This window comes from Python bivittatus, unplaced genomic scaffold, assembly GCF_059951505.1.
Source record: "Python bivittatus isolate LINGU-HERP-01145 unplaced genomic scaffold, Pbiv_v1 ctg000190_np1212, whole genome shotgun sequence".
Classification (NCBI taxonomy): domain Eukaryota; kingdom Metazoa; phylum Chordata; class Lepidosauria; order Squamata; family Pythonidae; genus Python; species Python bivittatus.
In genome coordinates, this window is record NW_028277042.1 from 4,162,859 (window position 1) to 4,186,729 (window position 23,871).

General features: G+C 40.4%; 1 protein-coding gene across 1 annotated transcript; it reads left to right on the forward strand.

Annotated features, from left to right (window-relative positions):
* Positions 1 to 1,109: 1,109 nt before the first annotated feature.
* LOC148216475 (cytochrome P450 2J2-like) lies at positions 1,110 to 11,960 on the forward strand. The gene is made up of 9 exons (XM_088135966.1): positions 1,110 to 1,533; positions 3,964 to 4,126; positions 4,576 to 4,728; positions 5,460 to 5,620; positions 6,003 to 6,176; positions 6,689 to 6,827; positions 7,054 to 7,241; positions 8,100 to 8,241; positions 11,223 to 11,960. Exons 1-9 carry the CDS (start codon positions 1,375 to 1,377, stop codon positions 11,411 to 11,413), a joined length of 1,470 nt encoding a protein of 489 aa, XP_087992092.1. The 5' UTR covers positions 1,110 to 1,374; the 3' UTR covers positions 11,414 to 11,960.
* Positions 11,961 to 23,871: the final 11,911 nt, after the last annotated feature.

A 23,871-nucleotide genomic window follows, 5' to 3' on the forward strand; every position in this document is an offset into this window, starting at 1 on the left:
AGAGGTGATACAGAAATATGATTTGTATTTAACAAAGTCAGAGTCTGGCTGTTCAGAGTGTCGTTCTCACACTTTCTACTTTCCCCCAGGGCTAGGTAACAGGTTCATCTCCTCCACCTCCCGCTCAAGATCAGAGTTTAATTCCTTTGCACGGCATCAGAGGAGATCTGATGTTGTCCGAGAACCTCCAGATCTTCTTGTATACAACTGCTAGATGAACAGAGTCCTTTTCACATATGCAGAGCCTCCATACACCTAAACGTTGAGTTTACAGTCTGCCTTTCAGTTGACCTTACACATTCAGTCAGATGTGACTATAATTTATTTTGCTCCAGTTGTTTCTGAGTTTTTGTGCCTCTAAAGCTCTAAGTCTGAACATACACGTTCTTGTGCTATATGTGGACAAAGATCTCCATTATTATGGAAGCAGAACCTGAGAGAATTCCACGTTGTCTTCAGTCAAAGGGAGAGGAATCCTGGGTCAAAAGAACCTGGAATTTCTACCTTCCAAAATGGAGTTGGGTGATCTGTTTTCTCTGGCTCTTTCTGTGCACTCTTTTCTGCAGGAACTGTTCATGCTTTGGATGGTCGATCTTTCCTGCCTTGGGATGTGCGCATGGGTGGTGGGGGAGAGTACACTTCTTTCAAATCCAATCAAATCACTCTATTACAGCCATAACACCAGAAAAGAATGATATAAAACCTAAAAAGTAAATCTGTGTGTGGGATTACGTGTGTGCACATGTGTGTGTATACATATACACCCACACATAAACACATATATGTATATATTGACAAGTATGTACAGATATAAGATATATAACAAGAATTAAGAATGAAATATAGAATATAAAACTTCAATAATGATAGAATAAAATAACATAAAATACAGTAAGTAAATAAGTCAGAATCTTCAACTAGAAGTAAAACGGGTAGCATATATAGACACACCAATCTGGGCAACCTGGGAGAATATTTTCACAAACTGCAGCTTGTGCCATCTGTCTTCTGTTCAGAGTTTACCAGATTGCCCAGACTCTTTGATCAGTAAGAAGGAGGGACCTGAATACTTAACTGCATGTGATACGGCAAATTTGAATAACCAGTGTTGTGTTTTGCTTGGTTAATTGTGAGACAGTCTTGGATGAAACATTTTCTAGCTTTTTAGACAAGTATGCAGTGATATATTTTGACAACATATAATTTTTTTCTGAGATCCTGATGTTAATTTTCTGCTTGCCAAACAGCAGCTTGTGAAATCTGGCTTCTGTTCAAAGTTTTCCTTTCATCCAGACCTGAAAGATTTAATCACTGGCTGATGTGCCAGAGACACAGCAGCAGAGAAATACAGAGTGAGGCTTCCCTGCTTTCAACATGGCTATTTCCAGCTGGCTGGTCGTTCTTTCCCTGCTATTCCTCTGTTTCTGGAAGAGCAGACGTCCCAAAGGTTTCCCTCCGGGGCCTTGGCGCCTGCCCCTAATTGGGAATGTGCTTCATCTCAGTAAGAGAGATCTCCTAAAGGACTTGGATCAGGTAAGGCACCTTTTCCATTATCACATTAAAATCCACAGAGTGAATCTGCCAAATTTTTTGCTGTTGCAGTAAGAACTGAAAGGGGATGGGCATGTCTATCAACTTTTCAACATGAGACACAACTTTTGATTGCCACAGGATTTAGAAAACAACATTTAGAATCTTATGGAGATGTGAAAATATCTGCCATTTGATGCAGAGGAACCCTAACTCCTGATTGAATGGAACTTCTTCCGAAAGATTCATTCACTCTTTAAGGAGAACTTGGTTCACTTCAAAGCTTCCAAATGAAACCCTCACCTTCCGAAAACTACCGCAGAAATTTGGAACTTTAGAAGGCTAAAGAAAGGTGTTGTTTATCTGCCTGAATGAGTAGTTTACAATTCAGTTTGAGCTGAATCCCAAGTCAGTCAATTATTTTTTCTCTCCTCCTCCCCCCATTTTATTGTTTTATATTTCAAAAGAATATGAAAGATAGATGAAAACAATAGAAGAGTCAAGTACAGATGGATAAGCAATAAATCTATTACAGGCAGTCCTCGGTTAACGACTATTCATTCAGAGACTGTTTGAAGTTAGGACAGCACTGAATGAAGGGACCTAAAACCAGTCCTTGAAGTTGTGGCCATCACAGCATCCCCACGGTCACATGATCACCATTTGCAACCTTCCCTGCCAGTTTCCGAGAAGCAAAGTCAATGGGGAAGTCAGCAGGAGGTTACAAATTGCAATCACGTGATTCCACACTTAATGATCATGTGGGATTCACTTAACGACCACAACTGGAACTGCCAGAACTGCTGTCATAAGTCAATACAGTCATGTGACATCATGCTGTATGACCACGTCACTTAGTGATGGAGTTGGCTGTCCCAATTACCGTTGTTAACCGAAGGCTACCTTTAAAGCAGAAAACTACCTTGATTGGAAGCTTATGTGATTATAATTACTGTGCTAATTCAGTATATTTTGAAAGAATATATGGTTTAGTGACATTTAGTAAGAATATCCCAGTTTGCAATGGGATGATAACTTTCCGAATTTCTCCTGTTCTAGAATGAGTCGTTTCCCAGTATAGGTGAGCTTTACAACATTGCCACCAGACATGAAGAAAAGGTCTGGTCTGCTCATTACATTTCCTGCATTTTTTGGAAAAAGAATTATTTCTTTTAACAATTAAGACTCAAGGGATATATCCATGGTTAAAGATGGTATACCAATTCTCTCTTGGTATTATATAAAGTTAATTTGATTTTCTGCTTCCACTGAAATTCCCACTGTTGCAGCTCTATGACCATATTCAAATTCTGTATCTGTTTAATCCTACAATCTTCCCTAGGAATGTATAAATTATGCCTAAGAAATATTCAGTATTAGACCAGTGTTTCTCAAACTTGGCAACTTTAAGATATGTGGACTTTAATTCCCACAATTCCCCAGCCAGCCATGGAATTCTGGAAGTTCTGGGAGTTCTGGGAAATCTGGGAGTTGAAATCCACACATCTGAAAGTTTCCACGTTTGAGTAACAGTGGTCTAGACAATCTTGAAACCCTCTGAATGCTGTGGAGATCGGAGGAAAGGCCATTAACAGCTGAAAATCGCGGTTTTCACTTTTTCATAAAAATTGCAGTTCCTCAAGCATTGCTGCTTTGCTATTAAATTTCTACTATGTAATAGGGAAATATTAAGCTGTTGTTTGTAAAACTAGCACCAGTCATGTAGCAATTCCTCTGGTAGAAAACACCCATCTCTCCTTATTTGAAGTTGCACAGGATTTAACAAAGAGGCTCTTGCTTACGCACTTCAGTAATAAAGGGATAATTGTGGAAGTTTGCACTTTGCCTTTGCACCCAGGAGCTGTTTGCACGCTAAGAAGTGGTGAGAGTTAGCAAAGGGAAGAGTTCTCCCATGCTGTCCCTGCATGTTTCTGGCCTGCTCTTAGAAAAGTTGCCCCTTTGTGGAGGACTTTCTGTGTCAGTGAAGTCCATAATCTCCTTAGCTCTACACACAGATTGCTTAGAATTGCACTTCTGCATGAAGAGAAAAGTGGAGTGGATGGACATTTGGGGGGAGGTACACAGTGGAGCTATAGGTAATCTCTCAGTTCCTTCCTTGATGTTGCAAGTTTCCAACACTTCTCCTAAGAAGAGTGCTTGGCCAAGAAAAACATTCTGCACTTCTACCAGATAAGATAAAAATCACTCTCTTGTTACGGGGTCCCATTAAAGTTTTCCATATAGAATCCTTACAGTTACCCCTATGCATGAAGAAGGAAGATTGGCCAAACACTTTGGGGAATACAGTAGGATAGAGCTCCGGGTAAATTTCTCAATCTCAGCCTTGATGACGTTTTATGTTGCAAGATTGCAGTGTTTGGCCCCAACTAATTTCCTAAGGCCTCTATGCTAATCCTGGCTACTTCATTTCAGCTAGGAAAAAAATATGGTCCTGTCTTCAGTCTTTATCTTGGAGGAACATCTGCAGTTGTAACTCATGGATTTCCTTCAGCAAAAGAGGTCCTCGTGATAAAAGGCACAGAATTTGCTGGGAGGGCAGACTTTCCTATAATGGATGTCCTCAGTAACAAAAAAGGTAACTGAATGTAATTTCAAGGTCTTTTTCTTTTCTTTTCTGAATTCCTGTTTGGTCTTGGTAAGACCGTAAGTTATCCATTCTGTTATCGAACTTCCAATATCCTTTTCCTCTGCAATCTGCAGCGCTGACCAAAAGTTTCCAGTAAGAGAAGGAATAATCTCTTGAAATGTTAGAATTACTCCCTTCTTATTTTTTTCTTTTTTAAGTTTCATGAATAATAATATAGTAGAGACTTTGTCATTCAGCTGAAAAAAATCATACTTCTTTCCTATACCATAAAAACAACTACTAGTATCAATTCTATAACTATAGTAAACCTCTGTTCATATACTGATATTATCATTTTTGAAAGTACACCTATGTTTTAAAAATCAATCAATCAATCAATAAATCAGTCGTTACATATAAACAAGATACAGGTGAATGACTGTTGTATGATTTTTTAGGTTTATTGACAATAAGATACGGTGAAGTCTGGAAGGAGCAAAGAAGGTTTTCACTTATGCTTCTCAGACGCTTTGGAGTGGGCAAGAAATCAATGGAGGAAAAGATCTTGGAGGAAGTAACTTATTTGATTGAGGCATTCACTGAAAAGACGAGTAAGCTCTCCTGGGACAGGATGGGGTGGCTGGGGAATCATCATTTCAATGCTGATTCTTTTTCCAGAGGACGCAATTCAGTTGACCTCCAAATTGACCACTGAGTGCGTGTATTGAAGAAGAGTTGGAGAAGCTCAGGACTCTGGTTGCATATACTTTCTACTAGTTTTTCTTATACTTTTTAATCATTTTAGACATATTTTGCATCATTTTAAACATTAGAGGAAGAGGTGAATATATTATAAATTTGTGCCTGTACCAAAGAAAGTTGTATATTTTACTCTTCGTTGAAATTTAATAAAGATCTTTATTAGTAAAAACAAAGGAGGGGAGAAATACTTTCAGTCTTACAAGATTCTGTTAATATAACTGGACAATAAAGATAGAACTCATATTCTCACTTGTGCTACTTATCTGGACTACCTCACAGGGCTAACACTTTTAGATGTACTTTGTTTGTTTTTTGCTTTGTTTTTTTTACTTCAGCAAGATTTATTTGTTAGAAAAAGATTGAACATGGCAGTTACCATTTGACCTTGGTGACTCTTTTGCTAGAAACTTCATGGTGAGCTGAGAGAATGGGAATCTACAGTGGACTTATTTTGTGTTCTTCCAATGATGCCTCTGCAACCAGAAAAGCTGCTTAGGGGAGAGCATCTTGTGACTCTCCTAAAGGAACATGCAGGAGGGTGGAACTATAGAGATCTCTTTTCTTTTCTTTTATTCCACAGGTGTGCCTTTTGATCCTCGTGAGCTTGTGGACACTGCAGTCGCCAACATAATTTCTACCATAATATTTGGGAAACGTTTTGAATATGACAACAGCTTAATCAAAGCTCTGCTGGATGTGATGGATCAAACTTCCAAACTGTCAGTGGGACCCTGGGCCTTGGTATTCTTAACAACAATCCAGAAGAATGTTCCAAATTAATGCACACCTAGTCAGAATTTGAATTTCCATGTCTCACACATTTTGGAAACTTTCAGATTTTCCTTGCAATTAGAACAGTATCTCATCAGAGTGCCAGGAAAGTGGGTGAAGGCTCTTTATGAATGATTTGGTTCAAGACTGCAATGCTGCAGATTTAATTAGAGCAAATTTTTGTATTGAAATTTTCTGTTATTTGGACATTTGATTCCCTAACAAATTGTGAATAAGAGAGATTTACATGAACCCTTTACGATACAAAGGATTTTTTTCCTGCTCAATATATCCTACAAAGAAGACTCCATCATGGTCAAATTAATCAAGCTTTTCTTCTCTTTGCTGGCAGCTTTACAATGTGGTGCCCTTAGTGAGGAGGCTTCCTCTGCCCCATCAGAGAATACTAACAACTGCAAAGAAAACAGATGCTTTTGTTGAAAAAGAGATCGAAGAGCATAAGGCAACCCTAGTCCCTGGAGAACCCCGGGATTTCACTGATGCATATTTGGAAGAAATGCAGAAGGTAGACTTCTCAGTCTCTTGTTGACTTTGCATTGGGTTCCCCCCCCCCATCTTGAATCTGTTTGTCTGACATTACACTTTGTGAAAGTAGGACAAAACTTTGATACAGTGACTTTTCTAGATGTTCTGCCAAGTCCACTTTTTGCCTGTCAGACATGATGTGTGAGCACAGCTATGTGCCCTTGCTGTGCATGTTCTGCAAACCTAACATAGATCTGTCCATCCAGTTGCAGCAGAGGGAGAGCTGGGAAGAAAGGCCCATTTGCCAGCTCTGCAGGACCCTCTGGGGGACCCTCATGCTCTCCCTGAACTGTTTGCATCACGATGGGTTATCACTGGAAAGATATGCTGGTTTCTCCCCTCCCTATTTCCTTTTCCCATTTAGTCATATTTTTCAGCATGAAATCCCATTTTTAAATCAAAATTATCAACTCTATTGAAAAGAATACATGAGTGGGAGAAGGTCATTTTCTAGTTCATTTTAACAATATTTTTTGTTTTAACTTACAATAGCCAGGGAAGAAAGGTTCAGGTTTTGAAAGAGAGCAACTACGAGTCTTACTGTGTCAGATATTTGCGACTGGAACAGAGACAACAGCAGGAATACTTCTCTGGGGATTCCTCTATTTGATGGCCTTTCCAGAGATACAAGGTGAAGAATTATGAAACAGTCTTCTTGACTAGTAGTATTATTACCTTCACTTACTATGCCAAATGAGGAAGGGTCCTGAAGTGGGGAGTGATTATCATGGCTGGGAATTCAGTGAGCTGCTATCTCGTCACTTCTGGTGCTCACCTGACTGGGAAGTATACCAACCATGTCTACATGGAGTCAGTGAAATGTTTTCCAGAAGGTAACTGAGTTCTTGGTTCCTCAGAGAAATGCTGGAAGGAAATAGACACTGTTCTGGGAAGCAATGCAAGCCTGAAGTATAAAGATAGAGAGAACTTGCCCTACACAAATGCCGTCATTCATGAAATCCAACGCATTTCAAATGTTGTTCCTCTGGGAATACCTCATGCACCCATTAAGGATGTACAGCTTTTCGGATATAAAATTCCCAAGGTAACAGCAGAAGCCTTTAATTGTCTCCCATGAAGTGAAGTGTTGGTGAATCTGCATGTGTCCCTCTGTATCTTTCTGACCTGAGGTGTGTGTTTGTAAGTAAGAGCAAGGGAAAGCAAGAAGTTGGGGTCAATCCTGTTCTTTCATATGGAGGGAAGACAAAGTCACAGTCAAATAATAAGAGGAGTTGCATCTGGACCTCCTTTTATGAAAGTGCAATAGGCTTATTGACCAATTTTTCTGTTGTGTGCTCTGGTAAGTTGGCATAGTTCCCGGGGTTCTCTAAAGTCCTTGCAGAAAAAGTTTCTTCTGAAATCTGAGCAATTCTTACTTATGAACAGTGCATGATAGCTCATGGTGGAGTATCTGACCACATCTCCCACCTTGGTTCCTGCCCGTCTTTTTCCTAATACTGAGTTCAGCTCTGCTTGATCCATAACTCCTCCCTGTTCCTTCTCACCCTCATCTGCTGTCTTCAACCACATCTCAATATAGTCTATCTGTGTTTCGGTACATGGGAAAGACTTTGGGAGAATGGCCAAGAAATGCTGGCTAGAGAATGGTCAGATAAGAAACAGCTTAGGCCAAAGCTAGATAGTGGGCAGGACAAGAGGCTTAGAAGGGACCCTTCCTAGTTGCTTGGACTTTAAAGGAGACAGCAGGAGAATTGTCCCTTCAGACTTGCAAGTTTCTGTTAATGCAGCTTTACAGTAAAGTAGAATTAGCTCATCTGGTCATGTTTTCTGTCTGGTTTACCTAGTAAGGCTGACACTCTAAAAGCTCAGCCAGTTGCATTCTGAGCCACATCTGACCATGAGTGCTTTCTTCCACATGACCTACTTGTCTTGGCTCGTGCAGGACACCATGGTTTTTGTCAATCTCCACTCTGCCCATCGTGATGAATCTCAGTGGAAGTTCCCAAAGGAGTTCAACCCCTCCAACTTCCTGAATGAAAAGGGAGAGTTTGTGAAGCCGGAAGCCTTTTTGGCATTTTCAGCAGGTAAATTTCTTCTCTCTCACACACACACTTTTTGTGACAACTACTAACTGAACCATTTTATCTGCAGCGTATGTGAATCCTGTGCTTGCCTGCTTGCTTATTTATTTATTTCAATTTATATGGCCACACATCTCCTATTCATGGCTCAGTGTGGCAAACACTATGTAAAAACAGCATAAAATATAAAAACAAGAAAAATGACAATACACATAAACAGCAGCCTGAGTAAAAATAGAGTCATCAAAAAGAAATCAGCATAATCAATATATGGACTTGGCTACACTTGCTCACCCCCAGGCCAGTAACAAAACCATGTCTTTAAGGCCTTGAAAGAGGCCAGCAGGGTCCAGGCCAGTGTAATATCTGGGCAAAGGATACTCCAAAGGGTGGTACCACAACAGAAAAGGCCCTGCCAAATGTAACATATGTTGTTCAAGGACCATACATAGTTGCCCCTTCGTACTTCATTCTATACCAGCTGCAGCTTCCAGATGCTCTTTAAGGACAATCCCTTGTGAAGCACATTGCAGTAATCCATTTGAGAAGTGACTAAGGCATGAGTGACCATGAGCAGGGCCTTGCATCCAGGAAAAGGTGAACTGGTGCACAACACAAAGCTTTGCAAAGGTCCTCTCAGCCATGGGTGCCACCTGTTCCTTGAACAGGAACTGTGAGTCCAGGAGGACCCCCAGATTGTGCATTGGTTCTGTTTGGGGAAGTGGAGACCCATCCAGAATTAAAGATGGAAAATCCCCAGAGCCAGGTGGCCCTAATACCCAAAGCCACTCAGGCTTGCTAGGGTTGCGCTGAAGCTTGTTGTTCCTCATCCACACCTACACAGCCTCCAGACATTGAGACAGGACCTCCACGTCATCACTTGGGCAGCCAAGGGTGGAGATGTAAAGCTGGGCATAATCAACACAGTGATAGTGTCTCATCCCGTGCTGTCAGATGACCTCACCTTCATGTTCATGTAGATGTTAAACAGGAGAGGAGACAGAATCGTGCCCCCAAAGCCTTGTAAAGCAAGGGCTGTGTGCTGGATCTCTCCTCCCCAATCAACACCAACTGATGTAGAGAGAAAGACTGAAATTGTTATCTTTATTAGAAAGTATTCTTGAGGTGGGTGCGAGCCTGAAAGAACAATGCATATAAGTTTTATTTAGGAAACCAGACAGTGATAAGAAAGGCTGAGTTACTTAAGTCTTTCTATGACTAAATGTTTGTACTGTCCTCTCTTCATGATGAGCTCTCCATGTAATGGTATGTGGTATGTGACCTTGGGAGACAGGAGGAAGAACTGCAGACTGGTCAACCACTATGTAAAATATATCTCAGCCCACAGAAGGAGGGAGGGTGTGGGAAACATTTCAGAAGGGACCCTCCCTAGTTTTCCAGAGAGTAAAAGGAAAGGAGGAGAGAAATACTTTCACTCTTGAAAGATTCTCTTAATGCAACCTTACAATAAAGAGAGAGCTAGTCCTCCTGGATGTGCTTCTTGTCTGGACTGCACAGGTCAGAGTCAGAGGAGAAAAGAGGAACTGAATTGAGAGGAGAAAGAAGTGAATATAGATTTCAGAATATCAGTCTAAATCAGTGTTTCTCAACCTTGGCAGCTTGAAGATGTGTGGACTTCAAATCCCAGAATTCCCCAGCCACACATCTTCAAGCTGCCAAGGTTGAGAAACACTGGTCTAAATAATAGGAAGCATGTTTTGTAGAAACATGCACATTACGTTTTTTAGACAAGGAGAAAAGTTGTAGAGTCCCTCTGCTTTGTATCTGTGGCTCTTAATGATCAGTAGATATATGTTGGTGTAGAAACCTGGTGCATACAAAACTGAATTCCAACAGTATGGTAACCAGACAAGATCTCAGACTAGGGATGTTACAGAAACATACCTTGTGATTTATTTCTGAGTGGCAGTGATGATATTTTCAGTGAAATTTTTCTCCTAGTTCACAATTTTTTCTCCTAGTTAACCAAAATTAGTTTAAGATATAGAAATTAATAGAGATTCACACTTTGGTTCATAAGAGCAATGGCTCGTCAGCAAATGTGAGATCATCAATGAAGACAAGCAAGTCTCCCTTGTGGGGTGCTTAGAGGTTTTACAAGCAACTTTACAACAACTTCTAGTGGTGGAACAAATCCAAGACTACCAGTGACTGTCCAGAAAGTGACGGCAGACTGGGGCCATAGCATAGCATTCTGCTCTTCAGCTTTCCCTAAAAATATTTTAATGTATTCTAAAGTTCAAGAGCAGCAAATTGTAATATTTTCACTTTTAAAATGTAGGAGATGAAGCTTATTCCCAAGTAAATCTACTGAATAGGATTGAATGATTTTAGAAATCAAAATTGTACCTGTTTAGACTATTTTGTTTCAAGGAGGATCAGTGAGCAAGCTGGCTTTATGTAGTAGTGGAGCATGGAATAGGAGGGAGGAGGGAAAAAAATCCAAATTTGGCTGTAACACAGAAATAATGGTTGTTAAGCGAGGTTAATGAATGGTTGTGAAGCGAGGACTACCTGTACAGATAAATGGGGCAATAAAGGACACAGAGTCTGGTTTGTCAAGTTACATCTCTAAACACCATCTTCCTTTTAATAAATTTGCTAATCTGTTTCTGATTACCTAAAATACCCCCTTGCCCAGACCATACCTTTGGATGCTGCAGTATCCATGATCAAAAGATGTTTACTGATCCCTTCTAACTCAGTGAAAACTTTTTTTTTAATTGAAGACATTCAAGTCTACTTATACAAATATCCAAACAAATACAAGGATTTGTTTAGGATACAAATATCCTAGGATCTCAACATTCCTACAAGAGAGTTTGCTAAAACTTTTTCAAACTTTGAAAATCTGGTGAGATTTGGGATCATTTTGTAGACAACCAAATGGATCCAGCAGTTGAAAAGGGTTGGAGCCCTCAGCTGGTTGAATGGCTGCTCTCTTCTTCTCTTTGACTTTTCAGGACCAAGAGTCTGTTTAGGGGAAAACCTGGCTCAGATGGAGCTCTTCCTCTTCTTCACCAGCATTCTCAGAAACTTCCAGTTACTGTGGCCAGATAAATCACAAGCACCAGATTTTACACCACACTTAGGGGTTACACAAACCCCATCTCACTTTAAGGTGTCACTGAAATGTCGCCAGCCAAGTGAATAAATCAGAGGATGTGCACGATTCAGGACAACCTCATTCTCCCCAACTCTCTATGCAGCAGCCACTTCTACTTCAACTTCACCACTTAAGATCTTTTTTAGAAATAGAAATAAAGTGCTACCTTATGCCAAGTCATTTGGATATATAAAGAGCTGTATCAGATGATCTCCAATATATACAACTGGCCAAATTTATCTCCAATGTTACAAGCTATAGTTTAGAAGAAATAAAGTTGTTATGTAAGTGATATACTGTATATTTTGTCCTGAGTCTAGAAATCAACTTTTTCTGAATTGCTCGAGTCCTTTTGAGGGATAAACCCTCAGATTTGTAATCCAGTTTAATCTGACTTTTTCCCGATAAATAATAGATGATAAATTACAGTGGTGGGTTGACCACATCTACTCCCATGGTATCTCAGTTCTCCTTTGTCCAAATCAGAATTCAGGTTTACTCGATTCATGATTCCTCTCTAATTTTTTTTCACCCTGAGCAGTCTGTTCTTGAACCAAATCTCAAAAGAGTCTATATCAGTGCTAAATTGAACCAATTCAAGGTCACTTCCATCACTGTTTTACTTTACATGACTTAGTGGTCTTGACTATTGCAGGACACCGTGGTTCTTATCAATATCCATTCCATTCATTGTGATGAATCTCAGTGGAAGTTCCCAAATGAGTTCAACCCCTCCAACTTCCTATAAGAGGAGACTTTGTAAAGCTGGAAGCTTTTTTGCCATTTTCAGAAGATAAATTATTTTTGTAGATGTATGTTTTTAGCGGCAATGTTTGAACACACTGTGAACCACAATGTAGCCAATCATAATTACCTTGAGTGTTACATGGAGTCAGCTTCTGTACCTGACTTATAATTCAGTGTATCATGTGAAAACTGGATTGAGGAAACTGATTAAGCATGGATAAGCATGCCATTTTTGGAAGATCATCACTGGTGCCTCTTAATTCATTGTGCTAGGTTCTCAGTGTGAATGTGTCCTTGGAATCCATAGCAAAAGACTAAGGTTACTTTTTGAGGATAAGCCAGTAATCTCACTTAAATGACTGTGTTCAGTGGAAGGTAAATGATTCCCCATGTATGTCACAAATGATCAGGCTCAAATTATCCAATTTTGGACACATTATGCAAAGACCTAGCTCTCTGGAAAAGGCTCTAACACTGGGAAAGATAGAAGTAAAGAGAAGAAGATGATCAGCAGCAAGGTGGATGGACTCAGTTACAGTGGTGATGGGTGCAGTGTTGGAAGACCTGAAAGACCAGGTTAGTGACAGATCATCATGGAGAAAATCTATCTTATGTCATCACTAGTAAAAAATGACTTGATGACACATGATCAATCAATCAATCAATCAATGCATGCCACTAAGTAAGATTTGTAGCTAAACATGTTGGGTAAACAGAGGTTCTGAATCACTATTCATAACACTCACATGGTTGCAATGAGTACCTCTGCGGGTTCAGAGATAATGTATATCCACATTATTTTAAACTAGAGAGAGTAATGCTTCAAATGAACGTTTTGGTATATAAAAGCCATTGTAAGTCAGAACGATTTCTTTGAGGTCACTGGTAACAATAAGTAAAACGCCCTTCTGTGATGCATATAGATTTTACTAGGAACAACTTCCAGTGCTGCGGCTGAACTTTGGGAACACAGTCATAGTCTCTAAATGATAATCCAGGGAATGCCAGATGCGGCCATACCAAACAGCCTGGGCACATTGGGGCCCATTGCAGCTGTTGCTTCTGTTCAGCTTTCCAAAAAAAAAATTTTTTTAATGCATTTTAGAGTTCAGAGACAGCCAACGAGGTATATGCAGGCCTGTTGATGCTCATTTTAGCATTTTACTTTTAAATTATAGCATGTGGTTTGTTCTGAAATAATCTCTGATAATCCTACATTTTGGTAATTTTAAACAACAAAACTACCTGTTCAGCATATTTTCCACTCACGTTTAGTAAACAATGTGGTTTTAAGCATGGAATAATGGGGTAAGAGGAAGGAAGAGGGCATTTAAGCCTGGTTCCACATTTGAAGAAATACTCAGCATTATCTAAAGCCCTCTTGCCAAGATCATAACTAGGGATGCAACAGTGTGCATGCCTTTATAATTATATCTGCAGACTGCTCCAAATTAAATTTAATCCGTTTTTTTAAAAATTAAAATATTCAAAGTCTCACGATATCACCAGGCACGCAAAGATTTTCTTGCGAGAGATCACTCAGTGAGAATGTGTGAGAGCTCACTGTGAATCTGCTGTAATCTCACAAACTGTGAAAAGCTTGTGCAATCTGGAATAACGTTGTGGTGGGTCACAGAGCTCCAGCAGTGGAAAAAGGCTGTTAGCCCTGAGCTAGCTAGATAACTACTACCTTTCTCCTCCTCTTTGAATTTTCAGGACTAAGGGTCTGCTTTTAGGAGAAAATCTGGCTCGATGGTGCTGTTCCTTTTCTTCACCAGCATTCTGAAAAACCTCCAGCTATTGTGGCCAGAAAAATCACAAATTCGAGATCTTTCACCCAGTTTTGGCATCACACAATCCTCGTCTTGCTTTAAGGTGTTGCTAAAACATTACCAGCAAAATGAATAGGTCCAAGTTGGGATCTGGATCACTCAAGACAACCTTATTCACTCCCAACAGTCAACATGAATTGGCCATCTCTTTTTCAAATTCACACCATTGAACAGAAGTAGGGCTACCAGATGGCTAGCAAAAGGAGGACGTGCCCTCCTTTTTTGTCCTCATGTCCTCTGTCCGGCAGGCATAGTCTGATGTCAGCCTTACCAGATAGACCAGACAGGGAACACAACCAGATGAGCTTATGCTACTTTATAATAAAGCTCTATTGGCAGAATCTTGCAAGTCTGAAGGTACAATTCTCCCCCCGCCTCCCATCTCCTTTACAGCCTGAGAAACTAGGGAGGGTCCCTCCTGAGCCTCTTGCCTCGCCCACTATCCAGCTGCAGGCTATGCTTTCTCTTATCTGACCATTCCTTAGGCAGCATCTCTTTGCCCTGCTTATTCCCACATGCCATTACACCTTAAAATCAAATATTCTCCACATTTTGAGTATCTAACAAGCTTTCTCTTCCTGAGCAGCTTTTCTCCCAGGCACAGCACTTCTCTAATAAGTGTTAACCACAAGATAACAAGCTCTGCTCTGTAATCTTAATTAGCTAATTAGTACCTTCCAGCTGACTGCTGCCTGAAACTGACAAGACCTTAATCAGTTACACACTGAAGACTTTTGCCTCCTAACAGCCCCAGCATGCTAGGTGAACAGCTGGCACTAGCACATTCCTCTCAATGTGTATTCCCCATTGTGTGCCTGTTCGCTCACTTGTAATCTTTTCCTCCCCAATGAATGTAAATAAAAATATTAATTTCCTTCTTCCTAATCATCCCAGCCCCAGGGTGAGCATTTCAAAGGGAGGGGGAAAGGGGGAAGGGGGGACGGGCTATGAGATTTGCCCTGCAAACACAGCTTCTTCATGAGTTGAATTCTGGAGACCATCCTTGCCGTTTGGATTCACCCAGCAGATCAAGTATATTCATGGACAATTTTTTTTAAATAAACTTTCTTTAAAAGTTTGTTGCCATCATGAAGTCTCCCTTGGTGTTCTGGTTCTTTGGCATCTGTCCTAGAAATGCTATTAAGGGTTGATGCACAAATTAGTGGCAACACTTGGGGGGGGGAGTTTGGGGGGGGACTGTTTTCACAACAGTAGTCATTCAAACTTTTGTGTATTGTGACCTTGTAAATTGTCTGCTTCTTTCTTTCCCTCGTCCCTCAACAGACTCGACAGTCTAGATTTGCGTAACTTATTTCCTAATTCCTGCAATTGGCTTCAATCCAGCCCTTCAAATCTATGATCACTGGAGTCTGTAGATCACATGCCTTGTCATACATTTCTATGGTGAAATTTGGAAAGTGCATTGTCGATGATTCTATATTATCATTAGCATATGTTCTTGAAAATGAAGATATATTGGAAAAATACTGTGATTGAAAAACCAGGCTTTCTGATTCTGGAAATTTTTTTTTTTTGTTGTTGCAATTTTCCACTGTAATTTTTGTCATGACAATTAAACAGTGTGTCCTCCTCCCCCCCCCAACCCATTTCTCCTCCTTTCCAATTGTTTCTGTCCTCCCTTGCCTGTTTGGCCATCTGGTAACCATAAACAGAAGAGATAGTGGACATTTTTTAAAACTCCAAATAAAATGCTATAATTTTCCAAATCATTTTGGATATTTATGGAAAAGAGGGATCTACGAGCATAAGCCCAAAGACCTATAAGATGACAGAATATGCAACTTGCAAAATGTATCTTCAATGTTATAAGTAGCAATTTAATATAAATAAAGTTCTTCTGTAGATGGCCTATGGTTTTGTGCCTGAGATTGATAGGAGCTCTTTCTGCACTGTTCAATTTTTTTTAGATGACATACCTAACATTTTAGCATATTGAGCTGTTACACATCATAAACAGAGAAAGTGTTTATTGATTCATTTAGATTTATAAGGCTGTCCATCTCGCCAATGGGCAGCCAGCATTAAATAAATGATTTGGTTTAAGCATTGGACTGCAGGCCAATTCAGGAAAGTGTGGAATTACTGTCTAATCCATACCTTTACAGCCTACAACTATGGGAAATGAACTGGTTTTAGCATGGTGAGAAATGAAGATAGGGCACAGGCAGAAGGCCAGATGTAATGGTATGTGGGAATGACCTTGGGGGACAGGAGGAAGAGTCACAGACTAGGCAACGGCCAGATAAGAGGCAGCTGAGCCCACAGAAGGAATGGGAACATGGCAAATGTCTCAGAAGGGGCCATCCCTACTTTCTTGAACTGTAAAGGCGAAGGGGGAGAGATGTACTTTGAGACTTGCAAGATTCTATTAATGTAACCTTGCAATAAACATAGAACTAGTACTTCTGGGTGTGCTTCTTATCTGGACTACTTTGCAAGGCTGACACCCCATGAAGGAGCTTCCCCCCCACTCTTTGCACCAGCAAAACATCTAAAAAAACGGTACTTAGGGATAGACCACCTCCAGAAGAAATAATTCAGAGAGAAGCAATATTTAGCTTACTGGAACGGAGCTACACCTGAATGTGCAGAATCCTCATAAAATTGGTTGAAGCAATTGCTAAATTCTACTCTGCCACAGGCATGAAGCTGGTGACTATTCTTAGTTTTCAGAGATGTGATTGGCGGATTTCTCAGGTTCATCTTCCCTCCCACCCAGTCTTGTCTGCAGGCAGGAAAACAATGATTAATTGTTTTAACAACCTAATCTAGGTTGGGGAAGAGTAGAGTGAATGTAGGCAGGGGTCTTTTGCCACCTGGCAAAGTTGCCCAGCTAACATGCCTGTGACTTCCAAGGCAGCATTGGAGTAGAGCAGGGGTTCCCAACCTGGGGTGCCTGCAAGGGGTTCAAGATGGAATTTCAGGGGTGTGTGTGTGTGTGACAATTTTATGCACTGAGTTAAAAGCTTTGTTTTTTTAAGTTCAGTTTGTTCACCTGCATTAGAAATTAGACTTCTTCATCTTCAAATGTGATGTTACTTTTGCAGGGGGTGCGAACATTAATCAAACATTTCCTAGGGGTGTGGGGCATAGAAAAGGTTGGAATAGAGGGAGAAGCTCTTTTCCAATGTTGTGCCTTTTTCTCTTCCATAAAGGTGAAGTCAGCGCTCCAGGCTGTAGGTGCCCATTGATCTTTGATTCCAAGAGCAGGTAGATGAAAGGTCACCAAACAGGGAAACCATGGTGGACTTTTGTTAAAACAAACAATGTAGGGGTACAAGAAAAATGTTCTCTCCACCTTCAAGATGGGCTACTTCAATTGGGGAAGGAAATTGTTTAAAATGAATGTTGAAGTTTCAGTTTGAATATTAACTTAAAATTGTTTATTTTAATTACTAACATACTGAAACTAACTTTGAAGTATTTTGTTATGGGAATTCCTGGGCTGTAGTCATGTTAATCTGTTGCAGCAAAAAAGTCAAAATGGCACCTGTGACCCTGCAGTTCCAGCCCCACCCCTTTTAAACAGGGGTCCCAGATCCCAGTCACCATCTTGACTTTTTTGACAGCCCCGCTACAGAGTCTTGTGGCATCTTAAGGTCTAATAATTTACTATGACATCAGCCATGGGTGGGAAATCTGAAACCCTCTAGATATTACTGAGTTAGGGTTTCCAACTATCCCAGCTAGCAACATTTGGATGGCTATAGTTCTTATTCATTTATTTATTATTTCAATGGATATGCCTGTCCATCTCGAATTCATGACCCTGGGCATCTAACAACAACTAAAAATTATATGAAGAACAAGAAACAATATAAAAGCCAACCAAGAACAGTCAGCACCCTTATCTGTGTAATAATTAAAAATGTACTGGAGTGGGAGTGGGGAGACCCACATTCTAGCACTCCCTTAGGCATGAAAACCAGTTGGGTGACCTTGGGCTAGTCGATCTTTCTCTGCTCAAAACCAGTGACAGGTTCTGTGACAAATCGGCTGAAAAACAAATCCAGCAAGAATTACTTAACAAAGGCCGGAAGACTCCATGGCGGATATATCTACAAATTGCTGAAGCAGTAAAATCTGACCTCAAAAGCAAGGGTGCAACATTAAGAAAAATGACAGAATTTGAAATGCTTATACAAAATCAAGACCACCTCTTAGGCCATATGTATATAAGCTTCTACTTAGATATGACAGAAGACAGAGCATAAAATACAAATTAAAAAGGATTAAATAATAATAATAAATAATTTAAAAACCCAAATCCATGGATAGCTTTGCTATGTCAATTAGACAAGTGCAGTGCAAACCCAGCAGGGCAAAACGCTAGAAATCTTTCTTCCTTTCTTCCTTCCTTCCTTCCTTCCTTCCTTCCTTTCTTCCTTTCTTCCTTTCTTCCTTCCTTCCTTCCTTCCTTCCTTCCTTCCTTCCTTCCTTCCTTCCTTCCTTCCTTCCTTCCTTCCTATAGAGAGAGGATCTAGAGTAACTAAAAATGGGTTGGGAACAATAATCAAGAAGGAAAATTCAGCAATCCTTAATTTTTTGTCTATTGCTCACTAGAGCATTTTTCAGGGCTTTTTCTCCAATGTTTTCTGTTATATCCTAGTGTACACCCTTTCCTGCTTCCTTTTCTTTTCTTCCCCAATGCTTTCATTGTATTCTAAAATTAGTTAAGATTGGTCTTTGGGAAGTCCCCCTGTTGAAACATAGTCTGCTGAGAGCTGGAATGAATGAAATGCTAAACTATTTTGGAGCAGTATTTAACATTGCCTGGAAACCCCCCTCTCCAGTTCTCCATTTCAGCTGAGGTCATTTTTAAAACATAAATAGAACTCAGCTGCCTTGGACCAGAATCATTTTGTTCTGAGCCTAAAATCCCCTCTGCTCATTGCTGTTCAATTGCAATTTTTAATGTGGTTGAAGCAGGAAACTGTGACATGCAGGATAGTAAGATTAACTGTTTTGACTGTATGCAATTTAACATATTTTACCATGTGCTACCTTTGCAGTCCTGCTCACCATCTCTACAGGCATAACGGTCACATTTTCGTTTGTAGGCTGTGCTTTACACAGCACTCAATATTGCAAGCGTTCTCTCTTTTTTAAAATGTTAAAACAGAGGCCACAAGCATTTTGCGGGGTGGGGGTGGGGGTGGGCAAGGGCTGTGTAAATCATTGATCTACTGGCTTGCAAAAATCTATCTTCTCAGGGCTGCTTCCAAAAGTTTCAAATCACAATCTAAATATTTAAACAAAAGAAGCAGCTGGCAAATTATGCTAACAATAATTTCTAAAGAGAAAGTAAAAAAGTAAACATTCCTGCACTTTCCCATTCAGTACATAGCTCACCCTGATCCTTCTGAGAATCTTGAGCAAGATCCTTAATAAGAAAGGAGAAGTAATGGCACTTACTTCCAAAAACTCACTGAAAATCACTGGTATCGTACTGCCATTAACAAAAAACCCTTGGAGTTGTTTACTACCAGCAGACGTTCAAGGGATGATCTGGCTGAAGAGAGCCATACCACTTGGGTTTTTGAAGGGTTCAGACTGCTGACTCTGGAATCAGCAGCTCCCAGGCTACAGAGAGTTCATCTACATCCCAAAACTCTCAAATATCTGTAATGCCAAAGGGCAGGAGGAAAAAATCTACCATGTAAATTATGGAGGACAGCTCTGATTTCTTCAACATTGTAGCGGGCAATCATCTGTTGGGTGATTATTACACACAACTATTACAGAGTTACAGTGCTGTCCACCCATCCTTGAGTTGGCAGAAAATTATACCTGCATCACATTTGCTGCCACTATTCCTGGTCCCTCTCCTGCTCTATTACTTCTACAGGTAAACCTCACTTAGTCACGGCCTCATTTAGTGACCGTTCAAAGTTACAACAGTGCTAAAAAACTAAGCAACCAGTCCTCACCTTTACAACCTTCACAGCATCTCTCTGCTCTTATTTTCTCTGGCTTATTTACTCCATACCAAGATGGCCTCAAAGAGAAAGAGAAAGAATCCCAGTTAAGCTGAAGGAAGTAGCAAGATGCAAAGGAAAACTGAAGGAAAATCATAAGCACACTTGCAGTCATGTGATTTTCACTTAGTGACTGCTTTGCTTAATGACTGAGTTGTTGGTCCCAATTGTGGTTGCTAAATGAAGGCTATCTGTATACTAGACACTCCTCTGACTTTTCTTCAATGCAATCAGTGACAAAGACTAAAAGATTTTACATACTGGTTTTACATACTGCCCTTGGACAATGTTGGAAGAAGAGGGAAAACAACACTTAATAACTATACAGTATAGTCCAATTAAGGCTGTTTTGCTCATACATTTGAGATGAGGACAAGAGGGAAAGTAAATGTTGCCATCATTGTATAAGCCACAAATGAACCCCATATTGATTAAAAATAACCATTTTACTCAGGCTATCCTGTTTCTCAAAAAGCCCACCTGATAGCTATTGACAAAGTCATGAAAATTCAGAGCCAGTTCTCATACAAGCCATTAGGCAGGTAAGTTTTCAGCACAACTTCTTTCATCAACAACCTTCTGTGTTACTTCTTTGCAACATTGAGCACGCTAAAGCCCTTCCCAGCAAACTGCTTCTAACACCATTACTAGTTGCTCATCAACAGGGCAGAAGGGTTTTTAAAACAGACGAGCAAGATGGATTGTGTTTACTTCTGTGTGTATCTTTATCCAATCCATAATTTACAGAGGCATATCTTTCTATAAATCATGAAAGATATGTAAGCTTTTGAATTATTGAGAATGGAAAAGGTAGCCATTTTTCAAGATCATTTATTGATTCCAAGGTAATCAAACAATTGAGGCATAGATGGTAGACAGGTGACTTTGCCAGCAAGCTGAAGACTTAATAGTGAAAATAGCCAGTGGGACTGGGAAATGGTGGAGAATTATGCCTCATTAATTTTGCATAAAATATATTTTCTGGAATAACTGCAGCCAGTAAGTTTCTTAGCAGTTTTTGAAGTTTACCTTCAAGTCCCTCCTAAAAAATATCCAGTTGTTTTCTCCTCACATAGTCATAAAATCATAGTCATTATGTATGTATGTATAAATGTACTAGTCATTTCCGATTAAAAGTAAAACAAATCTCTGATCCAATACTGCTCTAAATAATTTATTGCGCATCTTTGAAAAATATTTCCGCAAGTTTGATTTAATTTGCTTATTCAAAAAACTCTGGATTTAAAAAAAATAATGGAGGGGTGTCTATGAATGTCCATTAAATGAGAAATGATATTACACAGAAATAAAATATATTTTATGGACTGATCATTGACTGCAATGATAAAGATAATTCTTCTTCTTCTTCTTCTTCTTCTTCTTCTTCTTCTTCTTCTTCTTCTTCTTCTTCTTCTTCTTCCTCTTCCTCTTCCTCTTCCTCCTCCTCCTCTTCCTCTAAAATGGATGAACCATTTTATGACTGGACCAATTGTGTATTCAAAGTCTATACAACCAAGGTGAGTAAAATGTTCTCTTAGGGGGAAGTGATAGGAATTAATATTACTAGGCTGCTGTTTTCTCTTCAGCTTCAGATGGGAAATGACTCAAAATGCAAGAGGAGATTTTGTGTAAGAAAGCACATAGGTTGGTTTCCCCAGGTCATGAAGCCTTGCCACTTTTGTGGTGACCCAGTTCAGATTGAAGATTTAGATGGGAGCTGGAAGTTCTATCCTAGAGGTAAACATTGTTTCTAAAGCCGTCAGGCCTGCAAGCCAATAGGCAGAGTGCCTACAAAACTTTGGGGGCCTATGAAAATCTGAAACTATGAAAAGTAACCATTGAATCAAAAATCGCAAATCTTAAAATACAATTTTAAGATATTATTACTACTTCATGATGCGTATCACTGCTGCAACTCCAGAGTTGTCTTACAGTTGGGTACTGTCTAAATTTAACTAACTAAATAACTAATATACCTATTCTGTGCAACTAACTGAAGAATATGTGTCTAGGGCAGTGTTGTTCAAACTTGGCCACTTTAAGATGAGTGGACTTCAACTCCCAGAATTCCCCAGCCAGCATGGCTGGCTGGGGAATTCTGGGAGTTGAAGTCCACTCATCTTAAAGCGGCCAAGTTTGGACAACACTGGTCTAGGGGATCGCTTTAAAATGTTCAGCATCTGGATTATTAGTGCACAAGGGCCTATGAAGGCAAATGGGTATAGGGTTAATGAGGGTCTTAATGCAGCTCTGGAAGCTGGTGGGCCCTTCTGGGTGTGTGGAGCATGCTGTGGGTGCTGTAACAAAATGGCAGTCCAGGAGTTAAGACCTCAAAGGGAATGGACAAAGCACCCATTGAGTAGGGAGCAAGCTAATCTAATTGCTTCCCACCATTGCCCGCTGGACCCCCAGGATGCCTTTTAGCATCCTGGTTTATTTTTTTGCCTTTCTTTCCTATGCAATTAGCAAAGCAAGCAAAACAGGATGCATTATTTGTAGCAGTAGTAGTAGTAGTAAGGATAATGTTCTAAGAAGACCCTTGGAGTCAATCTAATATGGCATTTTTGAAAACAGAGACCTTTCTAAACTTCTGCAATGGTGAGGCAATTTGCATCTGTGAATTGTTCCAGCCATGACTGCTAGACTTAATGAGCATGAGAACCAACTCTCACTCTAGCCATGAAAACTCCTAGCCTTGTTTAAATGGGTGACAATCCATTCCAAAATTTGCATCGTTCTTCCATCCATCAGTAGCCCTGTCTCATACCAACTTTAGGCACGACCCGCAGTCAAGTCTGCCCCTCCCTGTTATTACAAAGGTGAAAGCCACAACCCATTGACTGCTAGTTGTTGTTCGGCCAATCCAGAAAGGCTGTTTTTGCTATCCACATAGGAATAGCAAACTCATTTTCCTAATGCAGAACTTTTTTCAGATAACACGGGACTCTTCAGGCACATGAGATGAGCAGTGTTTGCAGAAGTGAAAGAAACTGGACACTGGGGGAAGAGGGGGGAAATCAGAATAATCAAAGTGGGGAAAACCCAGATGAACCACCCCAAGGATCACAGTGTAAGGTTCGCTGCATTCGGGGCTGGACAGAAACCTCGTGAGGCACAGGCTCGGACAAAAGCTAGTTTATTCAGGCGTAATGCATAGCAGTTACAGACAAAGCCAAGATTGGCTTGGCACGGTTTTTTACAATCGTTTTATAGGGTTCCCCCCTTGACCCATAGTTACCCTTCGGTTCCGCCCCTTGCCCTCGCTCTGGGCTACCCATCGGTCCGCTGCGATCTTCCTTCGCCTTGATCGCACATTCAGCCGGTTTCTGCTGTGTTATAATCTTCTTCCTTTGTCTGTCTTGCCCTCGCATTCCTTGAGCCTTTCTCATGGTGAGTTGGAGTGGCTGTTTTAATCTGGTGTTGATTTGCCCGCCAATTGCCTCCGGATTGCTGCGCTCCCGGTGTGTGGTAAGCCGGAGTTGCCCGGGGCGCCTGGGGAGCCGGCTGCGCTCCAGTTTGCAGCTTCTAGATGACTCCCTGCTGCGAGTTAACTGCCCGTCCCCTGTCAGTCATTACTCTGCGGTTACGTTGTGGCCTTGCCCTGATCGCCTATTGCCTGAGGCGGTGAAACTGACCAACGGCTCTGAGCTAGCAGTGTGTGCTTTCTAGGCTGAATCTGACACACAGGACATGCTTGGCAAATGACAAGGGTCTGATGGAGCTGGAGGTGAGAAATAATAGAAAGGAGGTAGAGGAAACAAGAGTATGGCAGAGGAAAATGCGTTTATTCATTTATTTGGAAAATATATATAGCTACCCAACTTAAGCGAGAAACTCTGAGAGATGTGGAAGAATTTAAGCAATTTTAATATTAATAAATGTTTTAGCATGGAACTCCTGAGCATAGTAAACATTTACACTGTAGCAA

Bases quoted from the DNA above. Each gene is read 5' to 3' on its own strand.
- LOC148216475 (XM_088135966.1), top strand. From the start codon at position 1,375: ATGGCTATTTCCAGCTGGCTGGTCGTTCTTTCCCTGCTATTCCTCTGT. The intron at 1,534-3,963 runs GTAAGGCACCTT...ACTTCATTTCAG, and splicing joins TCCTAAAGGACTTGGATCAG to CTAGGAAAAAAATATGGTCC. The intron at 7,242-8,099 runs GTAACAGCAGAA...TGGCTCGTGCAG, and splicing joins TCGGATATAAAATTCCCAAG to GACACCATGGTTTTTGTCAA.